Source organism: Corvus kubaryi, unplaced genomic scaffold, assembly GCF_017639235.1.
Source record: "Corvus kubaryi isolate FWS band 111438036 unplaced genomic scaffold, C.kubaryi_AGA036_p1.0 37367, whole genome shotgun sequence".
Lineage (NCBI taxonomy): Eukaryota > Metazoa > Chordata > Aves > Passeriformes > Corvidae > Corvus > Corvus kubaryi.
The window spans coordinates 1,118,242-1,139,796 of record NW_024581119.1 but is presented as its reverse complement, the minus strand read 5'-3'; the positions used below and the strand labels follow the sequence as shown (position 1 = coordinate 1,139,796).

The following is a 21,555-nucleotide window of genomic DNA, read 5'->3' as shown; positions in this document are numbered from 1 at the left end:
CTGGGATATATAAACCTTGGGTGTTTTGCCCAGTTAGCCATGTACACATAGACACACATCAACATCTTGATTTAATACATCCTCAAAACGTGTCAGTTCCAGGATGTCCTTGGCTAAGGGATGCAGCTGCTGCCTGTTCCCCTGATTAGGTCTCCCTTTTTTTGCTGATTGCGCTTGAAAATCTACAAAGATCTCACAGCGAGGAACATCCTGACACATTCCTTGTTTTGCGGCAGCACCCAAAAAAAAAAAAAAAAAAAAAAAAAAAAAAGCGCAGGGAGCGGGCTGGCGGTGACAGGAACCGCTCGGGGATTTGGGGACAACCGCGGTGGCCACGCCGGCCCCTCCGCTGGCCCCGGGCCGGCTGCGCGGCCGTCCCAGGCGTCCCCAGCGCCGCGGCCATTTCGGGGCTGCCCCGCCCTCACCTGCGCCAGGTGAGCGCCATGTTCCGGGGCTGAGCCCGGCCGGGATGCGGCGCCGAGGGGCGGCGGGGGCCGGCGGCCGCCTCCTCCTCCTCCTCCTCCCGCTGCTGCTCGGTAACGGGGGGCTGCGGGGGGCGGGGTGGGATGGACGGGACGGGACGGGAGCGGCGGTGCCCGCGGTGCTCCGGAGGGTCCCGCGTGGGAACCGGGCCGGGAGCGCCCGGGCTGCGGCTCTGGGGGCGGTGGATGGTCCCGGGGCGGTGGGCACTTTGGAGGAGGTGGGAAGCCTGGGAAGGGCCGGCCGGGAGCGGTGGGAGGCTCGGACGAAGTTCTTCCCGGGAGCGGTGGGAGCCTCGGGAAGGGCCGGAGCATCGCGGCAGCTGAACGGGGCAGAAGTGGCTGCACACGCTGGAAACAAGAACTGAGAGCCCTTGGTGCTGTGGGGAGACTTTCGACCCGGTGCGTGTGAAATTCAGGCGCTGTGGCAAGAAACACAGAGCGGAATTGCATTAAAGTACCCAAAGCTGGGGGTTTGCGACTCGTCAGAGACGCAGCTGATTCCATTTCTCGGCTCTTGGTCTCCACACCTGAACAGCTGTGCTGGTACTTCCCAGGTACTTTATTTGGAGCCCGTTCCAGCCCCACGGAGGATTGGTCAGGGAAGTTTGCTGCTTTTCTTCAAATTTCAGTGTGGGGGAGGGAGGCCCTGCTGTGCTTTAGTCTTTGAATTTTGGTTGACCTGCACACGTGTCGGTATTTCTGGGACAATTTTGCATCTCACAGGTAACAAGAAATTAATCCCTGCCTTTTGTGCCTGTTCCATCAGATGTCTGCAGTGTTCTTTCCCTGGAAATTAAAGCCAGTCCTAAAGTCCGAGCTTTTGTGGGTGAGCAAGTGCTGCTGAAATGCTCCTTCAAATCCAGCTCCCCCATCACGGAGAGCCTGCTGGTGGACTGGACCTACCGTCCCCTTGCTGGGGGCCAGATGGAGATAGTAGGTGGAACAGGGCCAGGCCTCTGGGCATGCTGAAAATCTGAATTTTCTGTTTGCTTTGCTGGGCTGCTGCCTCGCTTTGTGGTTTGGGAGTCTCGTTGTTGCCTTCCTTCCCCTGTAAAATTCCTTTGGTGTTCTCTGGGTGAAAAAGTGTTCTATGTAAAGACAAAATAGAACAATAATGATAAAGTAGATAAATTTGTGGGTTTGCCACAAGTGCTGCATTGTGCGCTACACAGAATGACTGTAAAGATTTGATTGGTAGCTTTATTTCTCTTATATAGGAAATATCCTGCCTGGCTTCTTAGTGTGTCATTATTCCTTTATTTTTGCAATGCAACAAGCAGTTCACTCTGCTTTCTTGGGTGAGTGTTTTATTGCCACAATTATTGCCTTTCCCTCCTTGCAGGTTTTTCATTATCAGTCTGTTCCACACCCCACAACAGCGGGGAAGTTCAAAGACAGGATATCCTGGGTTGGGAATGTTGCTAACGGTGATGCTTCCATCGCTATCCAAAGCCCAGTGCTCAGTGACAACGGGACGTTCATCTGCAGCGTGAAGAACCCTCCGGACGTTTATCACAACATTCCCCAGACAGTGCTGGTGGTTACAGAGCGGGGTAAGGCTCCCTGCCCAGAATTTGGCCTCACCTATGTGCTAGAGTTGCTTTCTGGGATCTTGGAACCCTGAGCATCATGTGGGAAATGCTCCCTGGAGTTCCTTGCTGGAGTTTCAGCAGGGGTTGCCTCAGCCCCGCTCTCTGAGCTCAGTACTTTGAGAGCTACTGAATTGATTTGGGGCAGGAAGGGACAGGGGAAGCTGTGGTGATAACAGGAATCAAAAGCGTCCCTTTGTTCAGAAGTTTCAGCCTCCGCAAATTGTGGCAGAACAAGTTAAACATTGAGGAAACGCTGGCCTAAAAATAATCTCCACATCACAAGCACTGATTGTCAGTAATAATTTCCTCATCTGCCCTGCGTGCCAGCCCTGCCCCAAATTCCCAGCTCAGCCGTGCTGATAGAACTGTGTCGTGCCCTGCCTTCCTCTGCAGTGGAGGCACCTGGCTGGGCTGGGTTTGGGGACAGGAGCCCCGCAGATGTGGGCACTGGAGCCCTGCAGATGTGGGGACAGGCTGTTTCCAGTCTGCCAGCCCTGTGTTTCATGTGAAAGGGCCACCAAGCTGTGCTCTGGGTGAGCTTTTGTGCCAGAGGCTCAGCCAAGCTGTGTCTTACTGCTTTTCAGGCCTGGCCTTCCAGCTGACCTCAGCAGCTCTGCTCTCCATCCTGGTGTTTCTCCCTTCCATCCTCGTGGTCATTCTGCTGCTGGTGAGGATGGGGAGGAAATTCCGGGTGATGAAGGAGAAAGGAAAATGTGGCTACAAGAAATCCTCCATCGAAGTGTCTGATGAGTAAGTCCTGGCTGCAGGCTGGAGCCTGTATTTCCACTTCAGGGTGTTGGCGCAGGCATGAGGGATGATTTCCCCACTGTCCTGCAGCACAAACTGTCTGTGGTTCAGTCACTGGTATCTGCTTCTCACCCAGCAGTGGGAAAGCTTTGGGAAATTCCTGTGCTGGAGCATAAACCGAGTGAGTGCACATCCCCTTTTCCTGTCGTTCGCGTGAGGAATGCCGTGGAACTGCAGCAGTTTAGGGTCAGACACTATCTCACTTCTGTAATGAGGTTTATTTTAGCCTGAGTCAGCACAGTGTTTTGCATGGTGAGCTTTGTGTGTTGCATTTTGTACTGAAGTCACCATAACAACAAAATAAACCCAATAATGCTACCTGTGGTGGCCTGAGCAGAGATGCCACATACTGAAGGAGCCTTGGAGACTGAATTCCCTTCTGCTCAATTCCTTGCAGAATGATTTTTTTTTTTTTGCTGCAGTCTCTGAATCTTTTGATTGGTGGTATAAGATTTGCCAGCCAAAAAGCAACTTTTGTTTTAATCTTTGTGGCACTTAAGTGAAATATCTGCCTTCAAAAGGAGGCACCTGGCAGCTTTCAGTCCTTTTGGCTTTGCTGTGTGGAGTCAAAGGCTTTTCCTCACGATGAAAAACCTTCAGTTCCATGTGGTGTAACCAGAATTCAGTCCAGAGGAGATACCGGAATGTCTGGGGGGGAAAAGTCCAACCTGATGCCGTGCTTTTCCTGCAGGCCTGAGCACACAGACACAGCCGGCTGCGGGGGAAAACTCAGGGAGTGGTGCCTGAACTGTGTGGTAAGTGAAAGTTGGTGTTTTCACAGAGGTTTTGCCAACTTGGATGCTCAAAGAAGGTGCTAGGAGCAGCAGGTAAAGTGTCATAACATCTCTGGGTGTCCAAGGTGTGTCCCAAATGGCTCCTGGGAGCTTCCCAGCTATAGGGACTGAGAACTGCTGGTTGTACTGGTGGGGAAGCTGTCATGACATCCATCAAATTGATTTCTCATTTGACTTGATTGGAATCAAAGCTGTCATTTTAAGAAGAAAAATCAGGGCTGAAGTGCCAGCTGCTGTGAGGTTTCTTTAGGGGCTCTGTGTGAGCAGTTTGGGGTTGGCAGTGCTGCAGTGGGGAAGGCAGGCAGGCAGTCACCCCCCAGCCCCCCGTGTTTCTGCAGAGGTGGTGGAGATCTTCCTCCTTTCACCTCGTTTTCATTATGACAGAACATTGCTAAACCCTTGTGATTTGTTTGTTTGTTTCTGCTTTTTGTTTGTTGTGCTCTCTGAAGTGGTGGTTGCCTTTTAATTCTGCTCCTTCCCTTCCCACCCCAGCAGCAGCTCCTGTTAATCAGGTGCCTTGTGCTCCAGCTCCTGAGTGTCTTTGCCATCTGCTGCCCTTGTTTTGTGTGAGTCCTGTGTGCTGGAATCAGCAACCACAAGCATGGCACATTCCAGAGTAATGCCTGCTTTGAGAGGGCTTTCATTCTTCCACCATGTCCTGCAGAGCAGATTTACCTCAGGGGCACCTTTGAATCTCATGAACGCAGTCAGGACGTGTGTTAAGGAGGATTTAAATATGTGTTGCTCTTCTAATGCCAGTGATTTAAAATGTCCTAAATGCCCAAGCCTTCAGACAGGCGTGTGCTGATGGTTTCTATTAGATCCGGGATGAAAAACAGGCAATTACGTAAGTTGAACATAAAATATTTACAGTTCTGCATTAGACACAGCAGGTACAGAGCTGCAGTGTTGGGAACGAGGCTTTGGAGAGGTGCAGGAAGCAGGAAATGCTTTGTGCCAAAGGCAGAGTTGCCTTGGGAGGTGGAAAGGCTGTTCCAGGTGACATTCTGGGAACCAGGGAAGCACCAGGTGGGGAGGTGGGAAAGGATGGAGCCCCAGTTTGGTGAGGGAAATGCTGTCAGGGAATGGGAGATCTTAAAAGTTGAAAAATGTCCTCTCATCCTTTGGGAGGAGTCAAATTGGAGCGATAAAATCCTGCTGCTTTCATGTAGAGTACTTTGTCAGGTGTGATCCTTTGCTGTCTGATACTGCACTGTTTATCTGATCAGGTCTCTGAGAATGCTGCCCCACTCACTTTAATGATTCTGCATTTTTGAGGTGTCTCTAATGTGCTTTTTCAGGCTTCGTATGTGACCAAGCAATTAAAATTGCAAAGCCAATGGAAAACCTCTTTAGGCTCAAAAAGTCTGGGGTGTCAGTGAGATTTCCCTTGTAGAGCTGAGGTGTTGGGGTGAGTTTCCAGCTCAGAGCTGCAGAGGTGCTTGTGGGGACACCGTCAGATGAGTGCTGTGGTTAGAGCAATGATGGGGTGTCTGTCAGGGCTGAGAAACAATAATTTGTGCTGCTCAGGACTGTCTCTGCAGGGTCGTGCTGCACTTTCTGGTTCATCTTTAGCTGCTGCTTCTCTTGAAACACATTTCACTTGTGGGTTATGCCATGGTCATTGTGTCTGGGAGAGGTCAAACAGATTTAGTGCTTATATTTATATTTACAGCAGTGTTTTTGCAAGTCCTCAGGCTTGTTCAAGCACAGCAGCATTTCTGGGAAGCGTTTAGGCTCTTGCCAGCAGCCCAGCCAGGCTCAGCATTTGGCTGAACTCATGACTTCATTCATGTCTTCACACACAGTTTCTGTCTCCATGTTCCCTGTTCAGGACACGGATGAGGATGATCCATACTGATGGAAGACTGAAGCTGTGGAAAAATACTAAAATTTCAGCACTGAAAACTGTGGTTAGATCCTTCCAGAGGCTGCTGGATAACCAGTGCAGGTTGAAGGATGTGCTCTGCTCTCTGTGGATTGGAAGAATAATGCTGATGGGATAATTCACTTCTATTTAAGCACAAAATAATGATTTTTTTTTAAAAAATCTTTCTAATACATTGGGGAAAAGAAAGTCTCTTGCCCTCAGATCTGCAGGGCCTACAGAAGCCTCAGTGCCTACAGTGCCAGCGTGCCTTGGTTTACCTGCAAATTGGTTTTGTTTATTGGTTTGATTTTTTTTTTTTTTTTTTTGGTGACATTCCTCCTTTCCTGAGCCCTGGAAACCCAACTTCTTGAAGTAAAGGCTGCTCCAGCTCTCTGGGCTGCTTGCCTTTGGGCACTGACAAGGTTTATTCTCAGTTTTTGTGGAACATACTGACTCAAACCAGTTTGATGATGGTATCTGGCATCCTCTGTCTTGGAGTGAAGAGAACCTACTGCTTTTGAAGTATTTTTTGGTTTATTCAGCTGCATCACTGGGTACCTCTCCTTCTACTTGTAGAAGTGAAGCACAATTCATAGAAAGCTTTTTTTTTTTTCTTCTTCTTTTTTAAATCAGAAATGCCAATGGGGACTCTGTTTCTGGGGACACACAACCCCATCTACCTCAGCCATGGACTCAAGCACTGCCCAAAGGAATGTTCTGTTTGCAGTAGTTGTTTTCTTCCTCCCTTCTTCTAGGACCCATTTTATGGAAATGTTTAATTGTGCAGCATTACTTCCCCTCGAGGAAGGGCATTTCCTCTTTCCCCAGCCTTGTCCAACAGTGAATGGCAGAGAGCAGAGGAATTCACTCACTCAACCCCTAAAAAGCTGCTGTCTTTCTGTATCAGTCAAATATTCTCCTTTTACAGATGTGCTACAGGTTTGCTGTTGATTTTGCTGTGCAATTACCAATAAATTGCATTATTTCATTCTGGGCTGTGGGTCTCTTTATTTGGCTAAATAGAGCTGAACTCATAAAACTGCCATCCTGAGGTGTAAAAATTGTCGTGTGATGATGGGTAAAGGTTTTTAGGGAGCAGATTTAACCCAAAAGGGGACAGGTACCAGGTCCCCTCTCAGCAGCTCTGGGCTGGCTGCAGGTTTCAGGTGTGGTGACGCTCCTACTGAGAAGTAGGTCAGCTGTAGATCTGTGCCTCCAGATAAAGAAATAAAATTTTCTCCTGTCTACTATAAAGCAATATTTAAAATGTCTGTGCTCCCTGGTGACACAACACCTCTGTCAGCCAAAACATTCCTGGGAAAGGTTTTTGGGGGGATTGTGCAGCCTGCAGGAAGTGGCTTTGCTGTTCCCCTCGCAGCACTCACACCCACATGACTTCTCTGTGAAAACCAAAGGCTCTTTTTTGCTGCAAAATGTTGGATTTCAGCTCTGCCTCCTTGGCCATGAGTGTGCTGGATCCTGGGCAAAGCTCCCTGGTGCAAAGCTGAGCTGCCACCTTGGAGCTGTGACTGGTGCTGAGCTTTCTCTTCCTCTGCCGCCCACATGGAAATTTCTCGGTGCACCATGCAGAACAGGGTGCTACTGGAATGGAGAACAGGAGCTGCTCTGGTGTTTCAAGGAAAGAGGAAGGGTGAAAATGGCCTTTCGAAGTGGCCAGGAGGGGAAGCAGTGATGAAAATCAGTGGCTGGTGTGTGTTTCCGAAGGAAGCAGCTGCCCATGCTGTGCCAGGCAGGCCCAGGGGCCCTTCAGCCCCTTGAGGGTTCTGGCAGCAGCAGGAGGAAGGCACAGCCCCATCACTCAGTGTTGCTGCTGCCTCACTGGGACAAGATCCAGCGTGCAGCAGCGGCAGCTCTCCAACCAGCTCTGAGCCCCGAAAAACAAAGCAGGAGGGAGCACAGGGTGTGGGCCAGCAACCTCTGTGTCCTGGACTGGTCATCGTGACTGGTCAGGCCAGTCTGCCCCGCTGGGCCTGAGGCACAGCCGTGCCTGTGAGCTGCCTCCTGAAGCTGCCCCTTCGCCCCTCTCAGGCAGGTGCACCTGCAGTTGGTTTCTCCTCTCTGGTGCACATCCTAATTTGCTGTTCCGCTTTCTCTTGCGTGTGAAAGTGACCACCAGACTCAACCTTAAAGAAGGAACTGCCAAGAAAGGTCTTGCATATGCGACCTCGGGATGATTCAGAGTAGCTGAATCAGTCGCTGAAGAAGCCTTCATGCTAGACAAGCTGGCTTCCCCAGGCCACACTAGGTGAGTATTTTTTGCTGTAATATTTATTCCTGGATGCTTTTTCATTTGTTTTTCCCAGGAAGAGAACCAGGGGAGCAGAAGTGCTGGCGACTCAGATGCCACGTGCAAAAGCAGGGAGATGTGAAGGCCACGCGGTGTCCGTGCCCTTTCTCCCCCGATCTCTTTGGGAGAGGCGATTTGGATGTGTCAGCACTGGCACACGCAGCACAGCTGGTGAGTGGGTGCTGGCTCCAGCTGGTGCCTCCCAGCACCCTCCCACTGCTGTGTGGCACAGGGGGAGACCCTGCAAAATGTGTCCCCAGATGGGACCAGAAATCCTTCTCGAAAACAGGCCAATAAATCCAGCAAGGACTTGGTGGCACATAAAGCCCAGAGCCCCAGCTGCTCAGCTGCAGGGACTTTTTGGAGGTTCTGGGCATACAAACCTCAGCTTTCTGCAGCTGAGGACTGTTTGTGGAGCTGGCTGCTATTTTGGCTGCTGCACAGGGGTGGTCCTGGGAGGGTGGAGCTCTGCAGGTTTTGGCAGTGTCTCTGGGAAAGCAGGATGCTGTGTCTGCTGCCCTGAGCTGTGCTGGCCGTGCTGAGGGCCCTGGGGCTGGGCAGCAGTTGTGTTTGTAGGTCGGGTGTGCAAAGCGTGTCACGGCAGAGCTGCACAGAGCACAGCCAACCACGCAAAAACCCAACCCCAGAGGGCTCCTGTGTTTTCAGAGGCAGGTGGGAGAGGATTCCAGAAGGTTTGCTGCCACTTCTCAGGATATTTTTTTTGTGGAAAGGGCAGGGTGATGAAGGTACAAAGCTGTAGTGACTTTCTCAGCCTAGAACTGATCCAAGGGTCCTGAGCAGCTGATTCTGGGCCTGGAATCCCTGACTGTGGCTGACCTTTAGATCCTCTTGCTTGCATGATGGAGCAAAGAGAGAGAAGCCACCAAGATGCCAGAGATGATTCAGCTCTTGTCTTTCTATTTCTATTTCATTTCTGCACTATTGGAAAATACGTGCTGGTAATGGCAGCCTCAATTCCAGCTTCATGTGGGGCAGGAGAGCTGCTCTCAGTAACTTTTTACCCTTAAATAAGTTTGGAATGGCCACAGCTGGGGTTCGTGGAGCAGGGACAGGGCAGCAGGGTGCTGCCTCTTGCCTTCCTTTGGACACGGGCTGGCACATTCCCGGTGGTGACAGCCAGTCCTTCCCTGGGCTGCAGGAGAGATCTGTGATGTGCAGGAAGGAGATGTCAGCTTTATTCTGAGATATGTGGAGCAGGTCAAGCTGAATCCAGGGACCAAGTGTGGCACTGCTCCAGCAGAACCTCTCACCGTGTGCAGCACCCAGGGGCAAGGATTTAGTTCTGGAGTAGGGGGTCTGTGTTTTAGAACCAAGCTTCTCTGATTCTGTCATATTAAAAACCTCCGATTGCTTTCGGAGCAGAGTCAGCACCTGTGAACATCTCAGCTCAGATGTCAGAGGCTCGACCCCCAAACCACCGGAAAGATTCGTGACTTAGGAGAAAACACGAAGGGGTTTAGGCTGAGCCCTCTCCCCCACACTCGCTCTTCCTCTCCCGGCTCAGCACGGTCTCACAAACCAGAGCCCTGCTCCCTGCCCCCTGTGCTGCGCTGACTTTCAGCCTCCCAGCCTCAGAGGCTGCACATCACAGTCTTCCTCTGACCTTGAGCCTGTTGCCAGTCCTTGGTGTCCTGCCCCAGGGGACACTGGAGCATGTGTCACCTCTGCTCTTCTTTTCAGAGTGAGAAGATGTTGCTGAGCCTGACCCTGCTGCTGACATGGCTGGGTGAGCACTAAGTTTTATCTCCCTCTGCTTTCCCCCCTGCCTTTGCTGTGAGACCCATCAGTGCCTCTCCTCCCGTGGTGAGAACCCCTTGGGGCTGCTCCTCTCCTGGGTGCCCGTCCCTCCTCTGGCCCTGCATGTGCTCATCTCCCTTTCCCACAGACCTCCCCTATATAGGCTGCAAACTGCACTGGCATCCTTGGATGTGTCCTGTGTTTAGGCTCCAAGGCTTTGAAAGAAGCAGAACTGCTTTGCCAAGTCTAAATACAGGGAGAGGTTTCCAAGGTATTGATTTTGGCTCTGCTCAAGGCAAGGAGCTCCCTTGGTCCTCTCCGCTGGCAAATATTTGTCATTTTCAGCTCCTCAGCTGGTCAAGACCAACAGAACTTGTTTGGGAAGCTGCAGCACTTTGCATTCATTATTTACAGGGCTTCAGACAAACACTTGGTGCTTGGCCAGGGCCCAGCCCTCGGTGGTTGTGGACAGGCTGAGCAGAGTAGCCCAGCCATGAGGACGAGCCTACCTGTCTGAGCAGCTCCTGCTGAATCAGCTCAGCCAGCTCTCAGCAAACAACAGCCAGAGCCTCAGCCTCCCCTTGCAGCTCACTGCAGGCTCTGAGGCAGGTGGGGTTCCTGCTGACAAGCCCCAGTGACATTTTCTGCCCCACTCATTTCAGACAATCGTTTAGTTCGGAGAAGACCTTTAATCCCCTTCCTGCCACACACTCTGCAGCCAGCGAGCAGCAGCTGCTTCATGCCGGTTGTCAGCTCTCTGCTCTTTGATGTTCCCCTGGTTTGCTTTTTTTCCCACTGTCCAGCTTCTCTAGAAACCCCAAGCTGTGTTTACGTGGCCAGACAAGTACAAGCCCAGGTCTGGAGCCTGTGAGCAAAGGGGAAGGAAGCCAAATGGGCAGTGAGGGAGGAACTGAAGCGTTTCATGTGAAGCGCTTGAATTGCCCCTGGCCTGGTACAGATGAGAGCAGCACAGGTTCTCCCAGCCAGTGACTCACAGGCACAGCCCTGCAGGAGCTGCAGACTTTGGCTCCGAGGCGTGCAGGGCAAGGGTTGTGCATCCCAGCCTCCTTTCGGCTGGATCACACGGCAGCAGCCCTTGGTGTGGCGGCGGGAGGATGTGCTGCCCCACATCCCAGGCACGCCACGAGCAGGGGTCAGGCACAGGTTTGGCCTCTGGACTGGTCAGGGCCGGGAGCCCCAGGCTTCCCTGGAGAGGAGACAGTGATGGGGACAGGCAGGCTGCACCTGGCCGTCCTCCCTGGGCTCATCCTGCTGTCCTTGTACCCGGCAGAGCGATGCAGCGGGGCTGCCGGGGTGTTCATGGAGCCTCAGCTCCAAGCTAGGGCTGGGGACTCTGTGCTGCTGCGGTGCCTCTTCCTAGACCCCGACAGCAAGGGATGGACCCTGCACAAAGTGGACTGGCTGCACAAGGCAGGAGCTGGCACTCAGGTGGGTCAGGACAGGGGTGGCGCGGAGGGGACACGGGGGCCGGTGGCAGGGGAGCAAGGCAGCTGTGGGGAGGCTGTGGGGAAGCCCATCCGCCTGTCCCCAGGCCACGAGGAGAGGAAGTTTCCAAGAAGGGTCCCCGAGTGGTGGCGGGACCCGTCCGCATGGCCCCGCAGCACCGGGGAAGCACCGCTCTGGCTGCTGCATCCTGGAGCCTTCCCAGAGAGCGCCGGGCTCTGTGCGAGGAGAACAATCCACGGGATAGGGAGAGAGCGTGAATCTGAGGGCTCTTGAGGGCGGACAGGGCACCTGACATCCTTCACCTGTGCCCTGGCAGGAGGAGTTGGTGTTTTATTACTACAGCAACTACGGCGTCCCCGTGGGCCGCTTCAAGAACCGGGTGCAGTGGCAGGGGAACATGTCCCGCTGGGACGGCTCCATCCGGCTGCAGGACGCGCGTGTCAACGACAGCGGCATCTACGAGTGCGAGCTCCGGCTGCTCCAGAACAGCAGCATCTTCCGCAGCCGGACGGTGCTGCACGTCAGCCCCGCGGTACTCAGAGGTGCGTGCCGCGCCCCGGGGCTGCTCCCTCCGCCCGCAGGCTCCCGGAGCTGCCCGCGGTGCCATCCCCTGCCCTGGTGTCTCCCCGGCAGGAGGAGGAGCAGCAGACGCCGAGGATGCGGCGCCCCCGAGAGACTCTGGGTTCTGGCCGGCCGTGGTGGGCTGTGGCTGCGTGGCCGTGGTGGTGGCGTTCCTGGCCGGGCTCTGCGTGAGGAAGAGGTACCGGCGCTGGCTCTGGGTTTAGGGGGGTGAGAAAGCACCTCCCTGCAGCCCCCCCTGCGCTGCTCTCGCTGCTTTGCCCTGACCTTCTCGGGTGCGAGGGTTCAGCTCCTCAGCTGTGGGGTGCAGCCTCCTGCTGCCATCTAGTGTCACCCTGCCCTGGCCGGTGTCCCCTCGGCTCCCAGACCTCCTGGGCTGTGCCCAGGCAGCAGAGACAAAGGGATGGGCAAAGGGATGCCAGTGTCCGGGGAGAGGGAGGGAGGGAGGGACAGGAGCAGCGGGTGTTGCTTCTCGCCGGAGGTGACACTGCTGCTGCCTTCCCTCGAGGTTTGCAACCAACACGGCCCTGGAGAGGATGGGGAAGAGCAGCAGCAACAACAAAGCAGAGGTGAGAGCTGAGGCTGGAGGGATCACTGGGGTTGGGTGTGTGGGCCCAGGGCTGGGGAGGCTGAAGGAGGGGATCCCACACTGCCCAGGCACGAGGGGCCATTTGCTGGCCAGCTCCAGCCATGTTGCTTGCCCTGTAACTGGGGTCAGGCAGCCCCTCCGTGTTTGGGGCTGCTCGGTTCCAAACACCCCGATCTGCCCTTTGCAGGAAGCAATTTACTCCTCAATCCCTGGAGCTGAGGTACCCAAGGCTGAGCAGGAAACAAAGAAGAAAAGGAGAGCTGAGGACACGTACATAACCATGGTGAGGAGCTGCAGCAGGCATGGTGGGACCCCCACATCGCTGTCCCTGTTACCAGGGTCACGGCATCCAGGGCCTCACTCCCCATGCCAGACCCCAGCATCCCGTGCCCCCTGCCCCCTCCAAACCCACTCTGGTACCCGTGGTGAGGCTCACACCTTGTCGCTTGCTCCCTGCAGCACCCCTCTCACTGCCGGGACAACGGCGTCTATGTGCAGCTGGCCAAGAGGGCGATCCCGTCGGAATGGATGGCAGAGGGGACACAGGGGGATGGGCAGAGCAAGGAACCCCACAGCAGGCCACAGGAGGCACTTCCCTGGGCTCCAGAACGGGAGAAATAGCTGTGCTGTGGGATGGCAGCCCCTTGTCCAGGAGTGTCCAAGACAGCTTCGTCCGTCTGAGGACTGAGAACTGGTGACACGTCACTGTGTGCTCCGTGCCAGGGCACTGCTGCGGCACAGCCCAGCCCAGCTGTCTGCAGGGAACCAGGGGACACCTGGGCCTTGCCCCCTGGTCTCTGGAGAGGGGCACAGTGGGCACAGCCTCACGCTCCAGCTTTGATCCTGGCACAGGATAAGGATCTCCAGGGGGGAGATGCAGCAGGAGCCGTCACGTTATTTTTCTGTAGATAATAAAACTCAGGGAGTCTTCCCTGACCCTATCTTCGTTTTACCTCCTGCCTAAGCGTGTGATGTCCAAGTGTGCCAAAGTCTGCCTGGCCCAGGGCCTGGGAGCCCCTGCACCCTTGTGCAGCCTCGCATGGGCACCCACCAGCCCCGCTGGCTGCAGGCGGGAACAAAGCCAAACGGGACAAAAAAGGGGTCCCTTGGCAGCAGGATGGGGACGGAGGGGTTCAGGACAAGAGCCCGCGGGCAGTGGGGTCCCCCACGTGTGTCCCCTGGCCACGGGTGAGCAGCCGGGTGACGCGCAGCGCTGGCCGGGGGGAGCCCGGCAACCCCTCCCGGGCCGCCGGGGCAGCGTCTGGGCCGGCGCTGGCGCTGCTCCCGCTGTGTCTCTGGGTGCTGGGCGCTATCCCCGCTGTCGCGCTCTATCTTTAGATGTTTGACACCTCCAGGTGCGGAGGGAGCCGGGACCCTCCACCTCCCACCGCTGCCGGGAGACTGCAGCGCCGCGCTGCGCTCCTTGGTTCTCGTTGACACCCTGCTCTCTTTTCCCGCAGGCAGCCGCGGGACGGGATTCGGGAGGAACCAGCCCCCGGAGCTGGATTTGGGAGGGTCGGGGCTCGCACAGGGCCTTTGTAGGGTCGTGGGAGCTGTAGCAGCAGAGCAGAGCGGGCTTTGCCTGCCCAGGGTGGGTGGGAAAGGGCTGTGTGTGCAGTGAGGGTTTGCTGAGCGGGGCTGCTGGGACACTCCCGTGCCTTCTCTCCCGGCTGTCCTGCTTCCCCTCCGGACTCTGGTCAGGCAGCAGAGCCCCCCTGCACCCCTCCTGCCTCCCTGCTGCCCTTTCCGTGCCTCCCCAGGGCTCTGCTGCACAGGAACCAAGGTGTGCCCTGGCTCCGGGGCATCCCTCTCCTCTCTCCCCAGTGATGCTGTCCCAGCAAAAGCCACCGCCCCGTGTCCCGGGGCCTGAGCAGCTCTGTCACTGCCACTCCGGTCTCCAGGAGGTCTTCTTGTCTTTCCTGCACCCATTTCTGCAGCCTGAATCCAGGTTTGGAGCCCAGGGCCAAAAGGCTTCCTTGACTGATGGTGCGAAGGGGACCAAAGACTTTCTCCAGCCCTGTTACTGCTGGGCAGAGGCTCCCCGTCCCAAGGGCTGGGTGAGGAGAACTGTTATCCTGGGAGGAGGTGCTGCTGGAGAAGGGGAAGGAGCCTCCAGCAGAGTCTGGCAGCCCTGGGAAGCGATGGAGCTGTCCGGGAGCGCGCAGGTGACCGGGAGCACCTCCACCTGCTGCAGCCTACCTGGGGCATCCCGGCTGGGCGCCTCGGGCCCCTCTGCTCTCCCCAGCCCGGAGCAGCCCCTCTGCTCCCTGCCCGGCTCCAGGAGGGCATTTCCAACGCTCCTGGGCCCCGCTGGGCTCTCCAGAACGGGAACTGCTGCTGCGGGCGGTGTGAGCGGGGCTGGCCGCCAGCCTCCAGCAGGGCACAGGGGACACACCTGCACGTCCCCACTGCACCCGGGGGGCTGCGGGGGCCGCGGGCACCCACCGTGTGCCACAGCCCCTGCTCAGAGCAGGGAGCCGGCAGTGCCAGGAGCTGTCGCCTGCAGTTCAGGGGAAAATTTTTCCGCCCTCCCACTCCGGCGGCTGCAATCCACCAACCACAGCATTTACTGCTTTTTTTCGCCCCAGCACCGCTCCAGCCATATTGGGCTGTGGGGAGAAAGCGGCTCTAATGTTCTATGTCACCTGCAAATAACCCGGGCGTTCGAAAAAACACCTCCACCACCTCCACAATCCACACCAACACCACGTCCTCTTCACACACAAAAGTCCGTCAAAATGAGCCTGGAAGCCTGGCTCCCGCAGCCCACCTTGTTCCTCACTGGCCTCACCTTGCTCCTCTCGCTGGGTAAGTGTCGGCTTGAGCCCCCTTGCATGTGCCGAGGTGGGGAGACACCCGTGTCCCTGGCCAGGAGCCCCCTGCCCGTGTCCCAGCCCCGGGAAGCGCTGTGCCGCAGGGATGGGGATGGAGGTGGTCTGGCGTGCACCTTGCAGAGAGCCACCAGCCAGGGTGACCTGCTTTCGGGCAGGGTGGGGGGTATGGTGCCACTGCATCTTCTCCTAAAAATGCCCTGCATGCTGCTCGCTGGGGGCTGAGCACAAAGCCCTTTGCATGTCAGGCAGAGGAGCGGGCTGGCGTGGGGACAGGGCTGGGAAGGTGCTGGTGGGTGGGCTGGGCTGGCTTGTGGCTGTCCTTTGGGTGCTGGCAGGGGTGCTGTGGCTGTTCCTGTGGCTGTCCCTGGGCTGGTGGCTGTGCTGGGGGCCGCGGTCCGTGCGTGCTGCCCGGCCCCGCAGCAGCAGCGTTGTGTCAGCAGCTCGGCGGCCGCATCGATCGCAGCCGGGCACGCATCGCTCCTTTGAAGTGCTGTCCTGGAGCTCCTGATGGGCTGCTTTTCCCCAGGGAGACAGCCTGGGAAAGGAGGATACAAAACCTAGCCAGGGCTGCTGTAGAGGCTGCCGTAATTGTACCCCCCCAGCCTGGGTGCAGCGTGACAGAGCGTTTGGGAGCCTGCGCAGCGCCGCAGGACGCGGCCTGGATGGTCCCAGGGGTTTTGGGGCTTTCTTCCCCCACCTCTGTTGTCCCCCAGGGCTGAGTGCCCGGGCAGTGGCAAAGTTTGGACCCACACACGAGGGTGCTCCCAGGTCCTGCCAGGCCGCGGTCTCCCTGCTTGGGGTGGCAGGTTTGCTGCTGGTGGCACCTCATCCCTCTGTAGAGCCCTGGGCAGCCCCGAGGACATGGGACAAGGCCATGCCACCCACCCGCAGGCACACAGGGCATCGTGTGAGGGGCACCCAGACAGTGATTCCATGCAGGGATTCCTCCAACCATTCCTGCTGGCGCAGGCCGGCTCCTGGCTCTTCTCTCCCATCCCTGGTGGTGGCTGCCACCAGGCAAGGCTGCAACACTGGCTTGGGACATTTCTTCCTGCCTTGGGTGCTGTAATCGTCCCCATGCACCAGCCGTGCCATCCCTGTGTCCCTGAGCCCTGTGGGAGCCCTCCCTGCGCTGGGGCTGGGTGGAGGTTATTCCCCACAGCTGCCAGCACAGCAAGGAGCCGTCTCCAGGGCTTGGCCGTACCCGAGGGCACCGCTCTGCCTCCAGGGAGCTTCAGGGCGCTGCTGGTTCCCACCTCGCAGCGGGACCTGGGGCTCGACACAGCCGTACCTGCAGCTGGGAAAGGCTCTTCTCCCTGGCTGCAGAGCCTGGCCCCTTTCCTGCCCTGCTTGCAGGCGGAGCGGAGCGGCCAGCGGAGCAGCCCTGACATGCACCCAGCTTGGCCTCGGGAAGAAGGTTTGAGAGCAAAGAGCAGCAGCCCAAGGGGAGAGGTGAGGTGATCATAAAAGCACCTGGGGGCAGCGTCACTGTCCCTGCCCTGTAGGGTGTCACAGCCCCCCTGTACCCGTCGGTCCCTCCCAGGGCTCACTGTCCCCCTGTCCCTGCGCTTCTCAGGGCTTGGCCTCGTGTTTGCAGCCAGCTTGGCTGTTCCTGTCGCCCAGCCTGGGGACAGGTGCTGGATGCAGGCGCTGGGTTTGGGTGCTGCTGAGGGGAGCTGCAGGGAGCGAGTAGAGGAGGGAGCAGGGCAGACCCCCCATCCCTGCCCACTCCCCAGGTGAGTCCTGCCCTGTGAGCTGCACCAGGTAATGCCCCTGTTTCTCAGCAAGGCCGGGGAGCAGGGACTGGCCTTGCTCCCCCAACAGCGACTGAGATCTTGCTCTGGTCGTTCCCAGCTGGAGAATCCTTGCGTGGGCACTGCTGGCAGGGGAAAGCATCTGCATTCCCCCCCCCGAAGCCCCTGGGGCCGGCCCTGGCAGATCCCAGCCCTCGCTGCCGTAGCTGTGTCCTGCTGGGAATGAAATGTGATGAGCGCAGCCATAAATTCCGTGTGGCTGTGGCGCCGGGCCCCCGAGCTGACGCTGCAGCCTCGCACAGCGCCATCGATCCCGCAGCAGCACAGCCCCGGGGGACGGCCGGGAGCAGGGCTGGCCTGCAGGCAGCAGCATTCAGCACCGGGGATGGCACAGGAGGCTCATCAGCCCTGCCAGCGCAGGGATGATGCTTTTCCTGTGCAGCCAAGGGACGGTGCCAGGGCTGGGGGCTGCTCCTCTTGTTCCTGCTGGGCAGGGGAATTCCGGTCCTGGCTGGATGCAGAGTGCGTGGATGTGCCTGGAAGGCAGTGCCAGGCCCGAGGGAGAGCTCTGTGCAGGCAGGGCAGGATGGGGACATGGGCTCACAGGACGGCTGCCTGTGACACCCCCCTAATTCATCTGCGTTTGGCAGCACCCCCGGGACTGGGCATGGAGGTCATGGCCCCTGCCACCATCAATGCCTTGAATGGCTCCTCTGTGAAGCTCTCCTGCACCTTCAACTCCTGCTACAAGGTGGAGAACAAGCAGTTTTCCCTCAACTGGACGTACCAGGAGTGCAGTAACTGCTCGGAGGAGCTGGTGAGTCTCACTGGGGATCTGCTGGGGGTCCTGGGACCACCTCAAAGGGTGTTCCTCGGAGTTCCTTACAGGGCGGCGTGTGCAGGGAGGGGGTGCCTGGCTGGGGAATGAGCCCGTGGGGTGCCTCACCTGCTGTCCCCACGGCTGCCCAGTTCCTGCAGTTCCGCACGAAGATCATGAACAAGCAGCTGGACCGCTTCGGGAACCGCGTGGAGTTCACCGGCAACCCCGCCAAGTACGACGTGTCCTTCACCCTCAAAAACGTGCAGCTGGAGGACGAGGGCACCTACAACTGCTACGTCCTGAACCCCCCAGACCGGCACCGGGGCCACGGCAAGATCAGCCTGAAGGTGCTCACCAAAGGTCAGTGGTCCCCTGTGCTGCAGGGCACCCACGGGTGCAGGGTTTGCTCCCAGAGCCCTGCCCGTTCCCAGCCATTCCCGCTGGACACTGTGTGCCCTGAGCTCCTGCCATGTGTCCCCAGAGCCCCCGAAGCACGACTCGACGGTGGCCGTCATCGTGGGCGCCTCTGTGGGCGGCTTCTTGGCCGTGGTGATCCTGGTGCTGATGGTGGTGAAATGTGTGCGCCGGAAAAAGCAGCAGAGGCTCAACACGGACGACCAGAAGACGGAGGAGGAAGGGAAGACGGACGGCGAAGGCAACCCGGACGAGGGCACCAAGTAACGCCCCCCCTGCTCGCCCCTCCCTCCTCTCCCCTGTACAGCGTGACCCTCTTGATGTGCTTCCCAGAGCAAGGATTTCTGTCTCCCCAGAGCATCCCTCCTTCCATCCAAACACCCAACCCAGCCTGGAGCAGGGCGCAGAGGGAAGGTCCCTGGAGCCTGGCTGTGCTGGGCAGGGCTGGGGAGGGGGGGCTGCAGCCCCTGAGGCTGAGCTGGGACCAGCCTGTCCCCTGCTCTGAGTGCCGGAGAGTCGTGAGGAGGTGCTGGGGACAGGCTGGGGCAGGTGAGACATGGAAGGACTGCAGCAGGGGGTGCCAGGAGGGGCAGAGGGCTCTGGAGAGCCCCGTGCCCCATTGTCTGCTCTCTGTCTCAGTAGAAGATGCGAGCAGGGGCCAGCAGTCTGCCCTGGGGGTCACAGCTCATCCCGAGGTGCTCCTGCTGTGCCTGGGCCACTGGCACTGGCGTTCCCATCCCGAGGGATTCCGATAGCTTCCAGTCTCCTCCTTGCAAGCTCCTGCTCCTCAGGGACTGTCCCAGGCTGCTCAGAAGTCAGGGGCCAAGGCCATGAGCACACCTGGTATCTTGGAGCTTTGCGGTGTTTGGGAACCATTGATGGCTCTAGGTGTGCAAGGGATGGACCCTTCTGCCTCTCGGGCTGTTTTTGGGTCTGAGCATCTCAGCCCAAGGCGCTGGGCTGACGTTTTTGTGCTTGTTTCCTTCATGGGGAGGGTGATTGTGGTGGGAAATGTCCTGCTGATTTGTCAGACTGAGGTGGTGGAGACAAAGAGCTGCTCAGAGGAAGAGCAGCTTTTGGGCACTTGCTGGGAAGGACTGGGCACAACAGCAGGCCCGGAGTTAGGACAGCTCTGTCACCCTGGAGCAGCCCTGTCATGCTGAGACTGCCTCCTCCAGCCTCCCCACAGAGCACTGCACACCCGTAACTGCCACGGCAATGCACTGCCAGCGTGCCCAGCCCCGTATGCCACCTGCCTCCCCTGCAGGTGAGCTGTGCTGGGCAGCACCAGGGGTTCAGGCAGGGAATGACCCAGGGCAGTGTCCCCTGTGGCACCGGGCCTGAGCTTTTCTTCTCCCGTGGCTGCCAGGAGGGGGACAGTGCACGGAGCCACGGGGGACACTGCCCAGGGGCAGGTGGTGGAGGTCCCGTCACCCACGAGCAGCACTGCCAGGGGAGAAGGGAGACCTTTGCAGTGTCCCTGTGGAGAGAAGGGACACCTTTGCCATGTCCCTGTGCAGGTGCCACCCCGGCAATGCCATCAGGCCCCAGGGATGGCAGGACAGCTGTGCCCTCCCTGCTCTGCCCCATCGCTTTCCACCCCAGCCCTACATGCCCTGTCCATCCCACTCGACCCCCCTGGGCTCCACGCTGCTCCCCTCCCATCCGCAGCAGGAATGTGCCGTGTCCCACGCGTGGCTCCCTTCCCCGGGCCCTGCTGCCCAGGGAGGGCCGGGCTGTCCCCGCACCCCCGCACAGTGCCAGCGGTGCCCCGTGCCGCAGGGCTCCCGCACCGCCTTCCGCCAGAGCCGGGCTGTCCCTGGCTGCTGGTGGGACTGAGCCAGCACCTCGGGGGTACAGAGGCCTCTGAGTGTTGCACATGACCAGTCTTGCATCTGCCTTTCATTTCTTTCGTGCACTATCCTTGGATTGCAACTTGCCAATGCATCTGTCTGTACATGGCTGTACACAGCAGAGACAAATACAGATCTGTACACACAGGAGGAGCTGCTGTGGGTCGTGCTGGGGCCTTGGGTGTGCGCCTTCCCCTTGCCGAGCACTCTGCCGAGCGCAGGATGTTTTTATTGCTCTTTGTACAGTCAAACAAACGAAAGAACAACAAAACACCGACTTTGCCCTCGATGCTTTTGTGCCGCTGCCTGGAGGGGCAGGATGGGTCCCTCATCTGCTCTGCCTGGAGGGATGAGCCCGCTCCAGTGTGGAGCTCTGTCCTGCTGGGGTGCTTTGGGTGCTGAGGGAGCCCAGGGCACCCTGTGTGTCCACAGCTCTGTCCCTGGGAGCCGTCGCAGAGCCAGGGCAGTGCTGGGGGTGGGAGTGTGGCCAGTGCTGCCCCAGCCTCCCCACAGGGAGATTTCAGGGGTGCTCCACACCCACTGCAGGGCCTCCAGGACCTGTGCCCTGTCAGCTTCTCCACCTGTGCTTCTCAGAGAGCTTGGATTGATGGCTGCTCTCGGCAGGTAAGGCTCAGCAGGCTCGAGCAGAGCCCAGGGCATGTGCTGGGTGATGGACACCCGTAACCAGCTGTTCTCCCAACCCAGCAACGCCGTGGGGATGCTCCGGAGCAGCACGACACAACTGGGGCACAGTTAATAGGCACATCCATCAGTTCACCCACCGTGGAGACACGAGGGAAGCTCTGACAGCCGCCCTCTGCTGTGCCTCTCCCTGCTGCCCTTCACTCGGGGCTGCCGAGTGCTGGCGCATCCCAGTTCCTCACACGAGCAGGGTCTGGCCACACACTGCCCCAAGGCACTGCCACCACCTCTTTCCACCTTCCAGCCGTGCCTTGCCCCCTCCCCAGCCCCCTGCCTTTCTCAGCTCACCGCTGTTCCCAGCAGCAGTGCCAGTGGGATGAGCTCTCGCAGTGTCCCTGTCCCTGCCCGCCCGGACACTGCGCCCTGGACACCTCAGCGTGGGGTCAGTGCTGCGGAAAACTTCCAGCTCCCCATGGCACCTCTCCCTCCCTGAGGAAGGGCACCCAAATCACCTCCACTGTGCTGCTGACACAGTCCTGCAGTGCTGGGCTGCTGCCGGGGGGTGCAGCCAATCGATCCCTGGCCCATGGCACTGAACAACTTTGCCATGCAGGGAGCAGCGGCTCCTCGGAGGAGGACATGGAGTTATCCGAACCCAGCTTCAGGGGGTCAAATGCAGTCACAGGCAAAGGGGATGGGGGACCCTCAGCTTGGCACTTTCAGGATACTTCTTAGAATGTTGCTGGCAAAAAACTTGAGGGAAGCGGTGGGATCACAGAGGAGACCCCGTGGGACACAAGAAGGGTGAATTCTCATCACTGCAGGGGACTGAGGGCAGTGACAGCAACCCCCCAGCACTGGGGCTTCACGGATTCTCCAGAACCAGGGACATTTCTTGTTACAGAACAAGAACATTTCTTCGGGCCAGGTGGGATTACAGATGTTAAAGAACAAGAGAAGGGGTGGGAGGTGGCAGGGACCTCTGCCTGGTC

The 21,555-nt window shown here is 58.0% G+C and overlaps 4 protein-coding genes across 7 annotated transcripts; 3 read left to right on the top strand and 1 right to left on the bottom strand.

Annotated features, from left to right (window-relative positions):
• The first annotated feature begins 444 nt into the window (after positions 1–444).
• Positions 445–6,533, top strand: MPZL3 (myelin protein zero like 3). Its single transcript, XM_042034213.1, has 6 exons — positions 445–536; positions 1,249–1,415; positions 1,825–2,035; positions 2,659–2,824; positions 3,573–3,636; positions 5,510–6,533. Exons 1-6 carry the CDS (start codon positions 470–472, stop codon positions 5,534–5,536), a joined length of 702 nt encoding a protein of 233 aa, XP_041890147.1. The 5' UTR covers positions 445–469; the 3' UTR covers positions 5,537–6,533.
• A 797-nt stretch (positions 6,534–7,330) lies between these two features.
• On the top strand, positions 7,331–13,198 carry LOC121667507 (junctional adhesion molecule-like). 2 transcript variants are annotated; one of them, XM_042034207.1, is made up of 8 exons: positions 7,331–8,024; positions 9,555–9,600; positions 10,903–11,060; positions 11,395–11,620; positions 11,712–11,838; positions 12,166–12,226; positions 12,434–12,529; positions 12,706–13,198. In XM_042034207.1, exons 1-8 carry the CDS (start codon positions 7,845–7,847, stop codon positions 12,865–12,867), a joined length of 1,056 nt encoding a protein of 351 aa, XP_041890141.1. In that variant the 5' UTR covers positions 7,331–7,844; the 3' UTR covers positions 12,868–13,198. The 2 variants fall into 2 exon arrangements, with proteins under 2 accessions (XP_041890141.1, XP_041890142.1); XM_042034208.1 differs by having other exon boundaries at positions 7,346–7,811.
• On the bottom strand, positions 11,376–17,489 carry LOC121667504 (microtubule-associated protein tau-like). Of its 3 annotated transcripts, none has more exons than XM_042034202.1 (3): positions 12,667–17,489; positions 11,925–12,184; positions 11,376–11,823 (listed from the first exon to the last, which is right to left on the bottom strand). In XM_042034202.1, the coding sequence occupies exon 1, from the start codon at positions 17,078–17,080 to the stop codon at positions 15,638–15,640; it is 1,443 nt and encodes a 480-aa protein (XP_041890136.1). In that variant the 5' UTR covers positions 17,081–17,489; the 3' UTR covers positions 11,376–11,823; positions 11,925–12,184; positions 12,667–15,637. The 3 variants fall into 3 exon arrangements, with proteins under 3 accessions (XP_041890136.1, XP_041890135.1, XP_041890137.1); XM_042034201.1 differs by having other exon boundaries at positions 12,685–17,489; XM_042034203.1 differs by having other exon boundaries at positions 12,685–14,504.
• On the top strand, positions 14,970–20,071 carry SCN2B (sodium voltage-gated channel beta subunit 2). Its single transcript, XM_042034212.1, has 4 exons — positions 14,970–15,054; positions 17,485–17,651; positions 17,804–18,014; positions 18,136–20,071. Exons 1-4 carry the CDS (start codon positions 14,985–14,987, stop codon positions 18,333–18,335), a joined length of 648 nt encoding a protein of 215 aa, XP_041890146.1. The 5' UTR covers positions 14,970–14,984; the 3' UTR covers positions 18,336–20,071.
• The last annotated feature ends 1,484 nt before the right edge of the window (positions 20,072–21,555 follow it).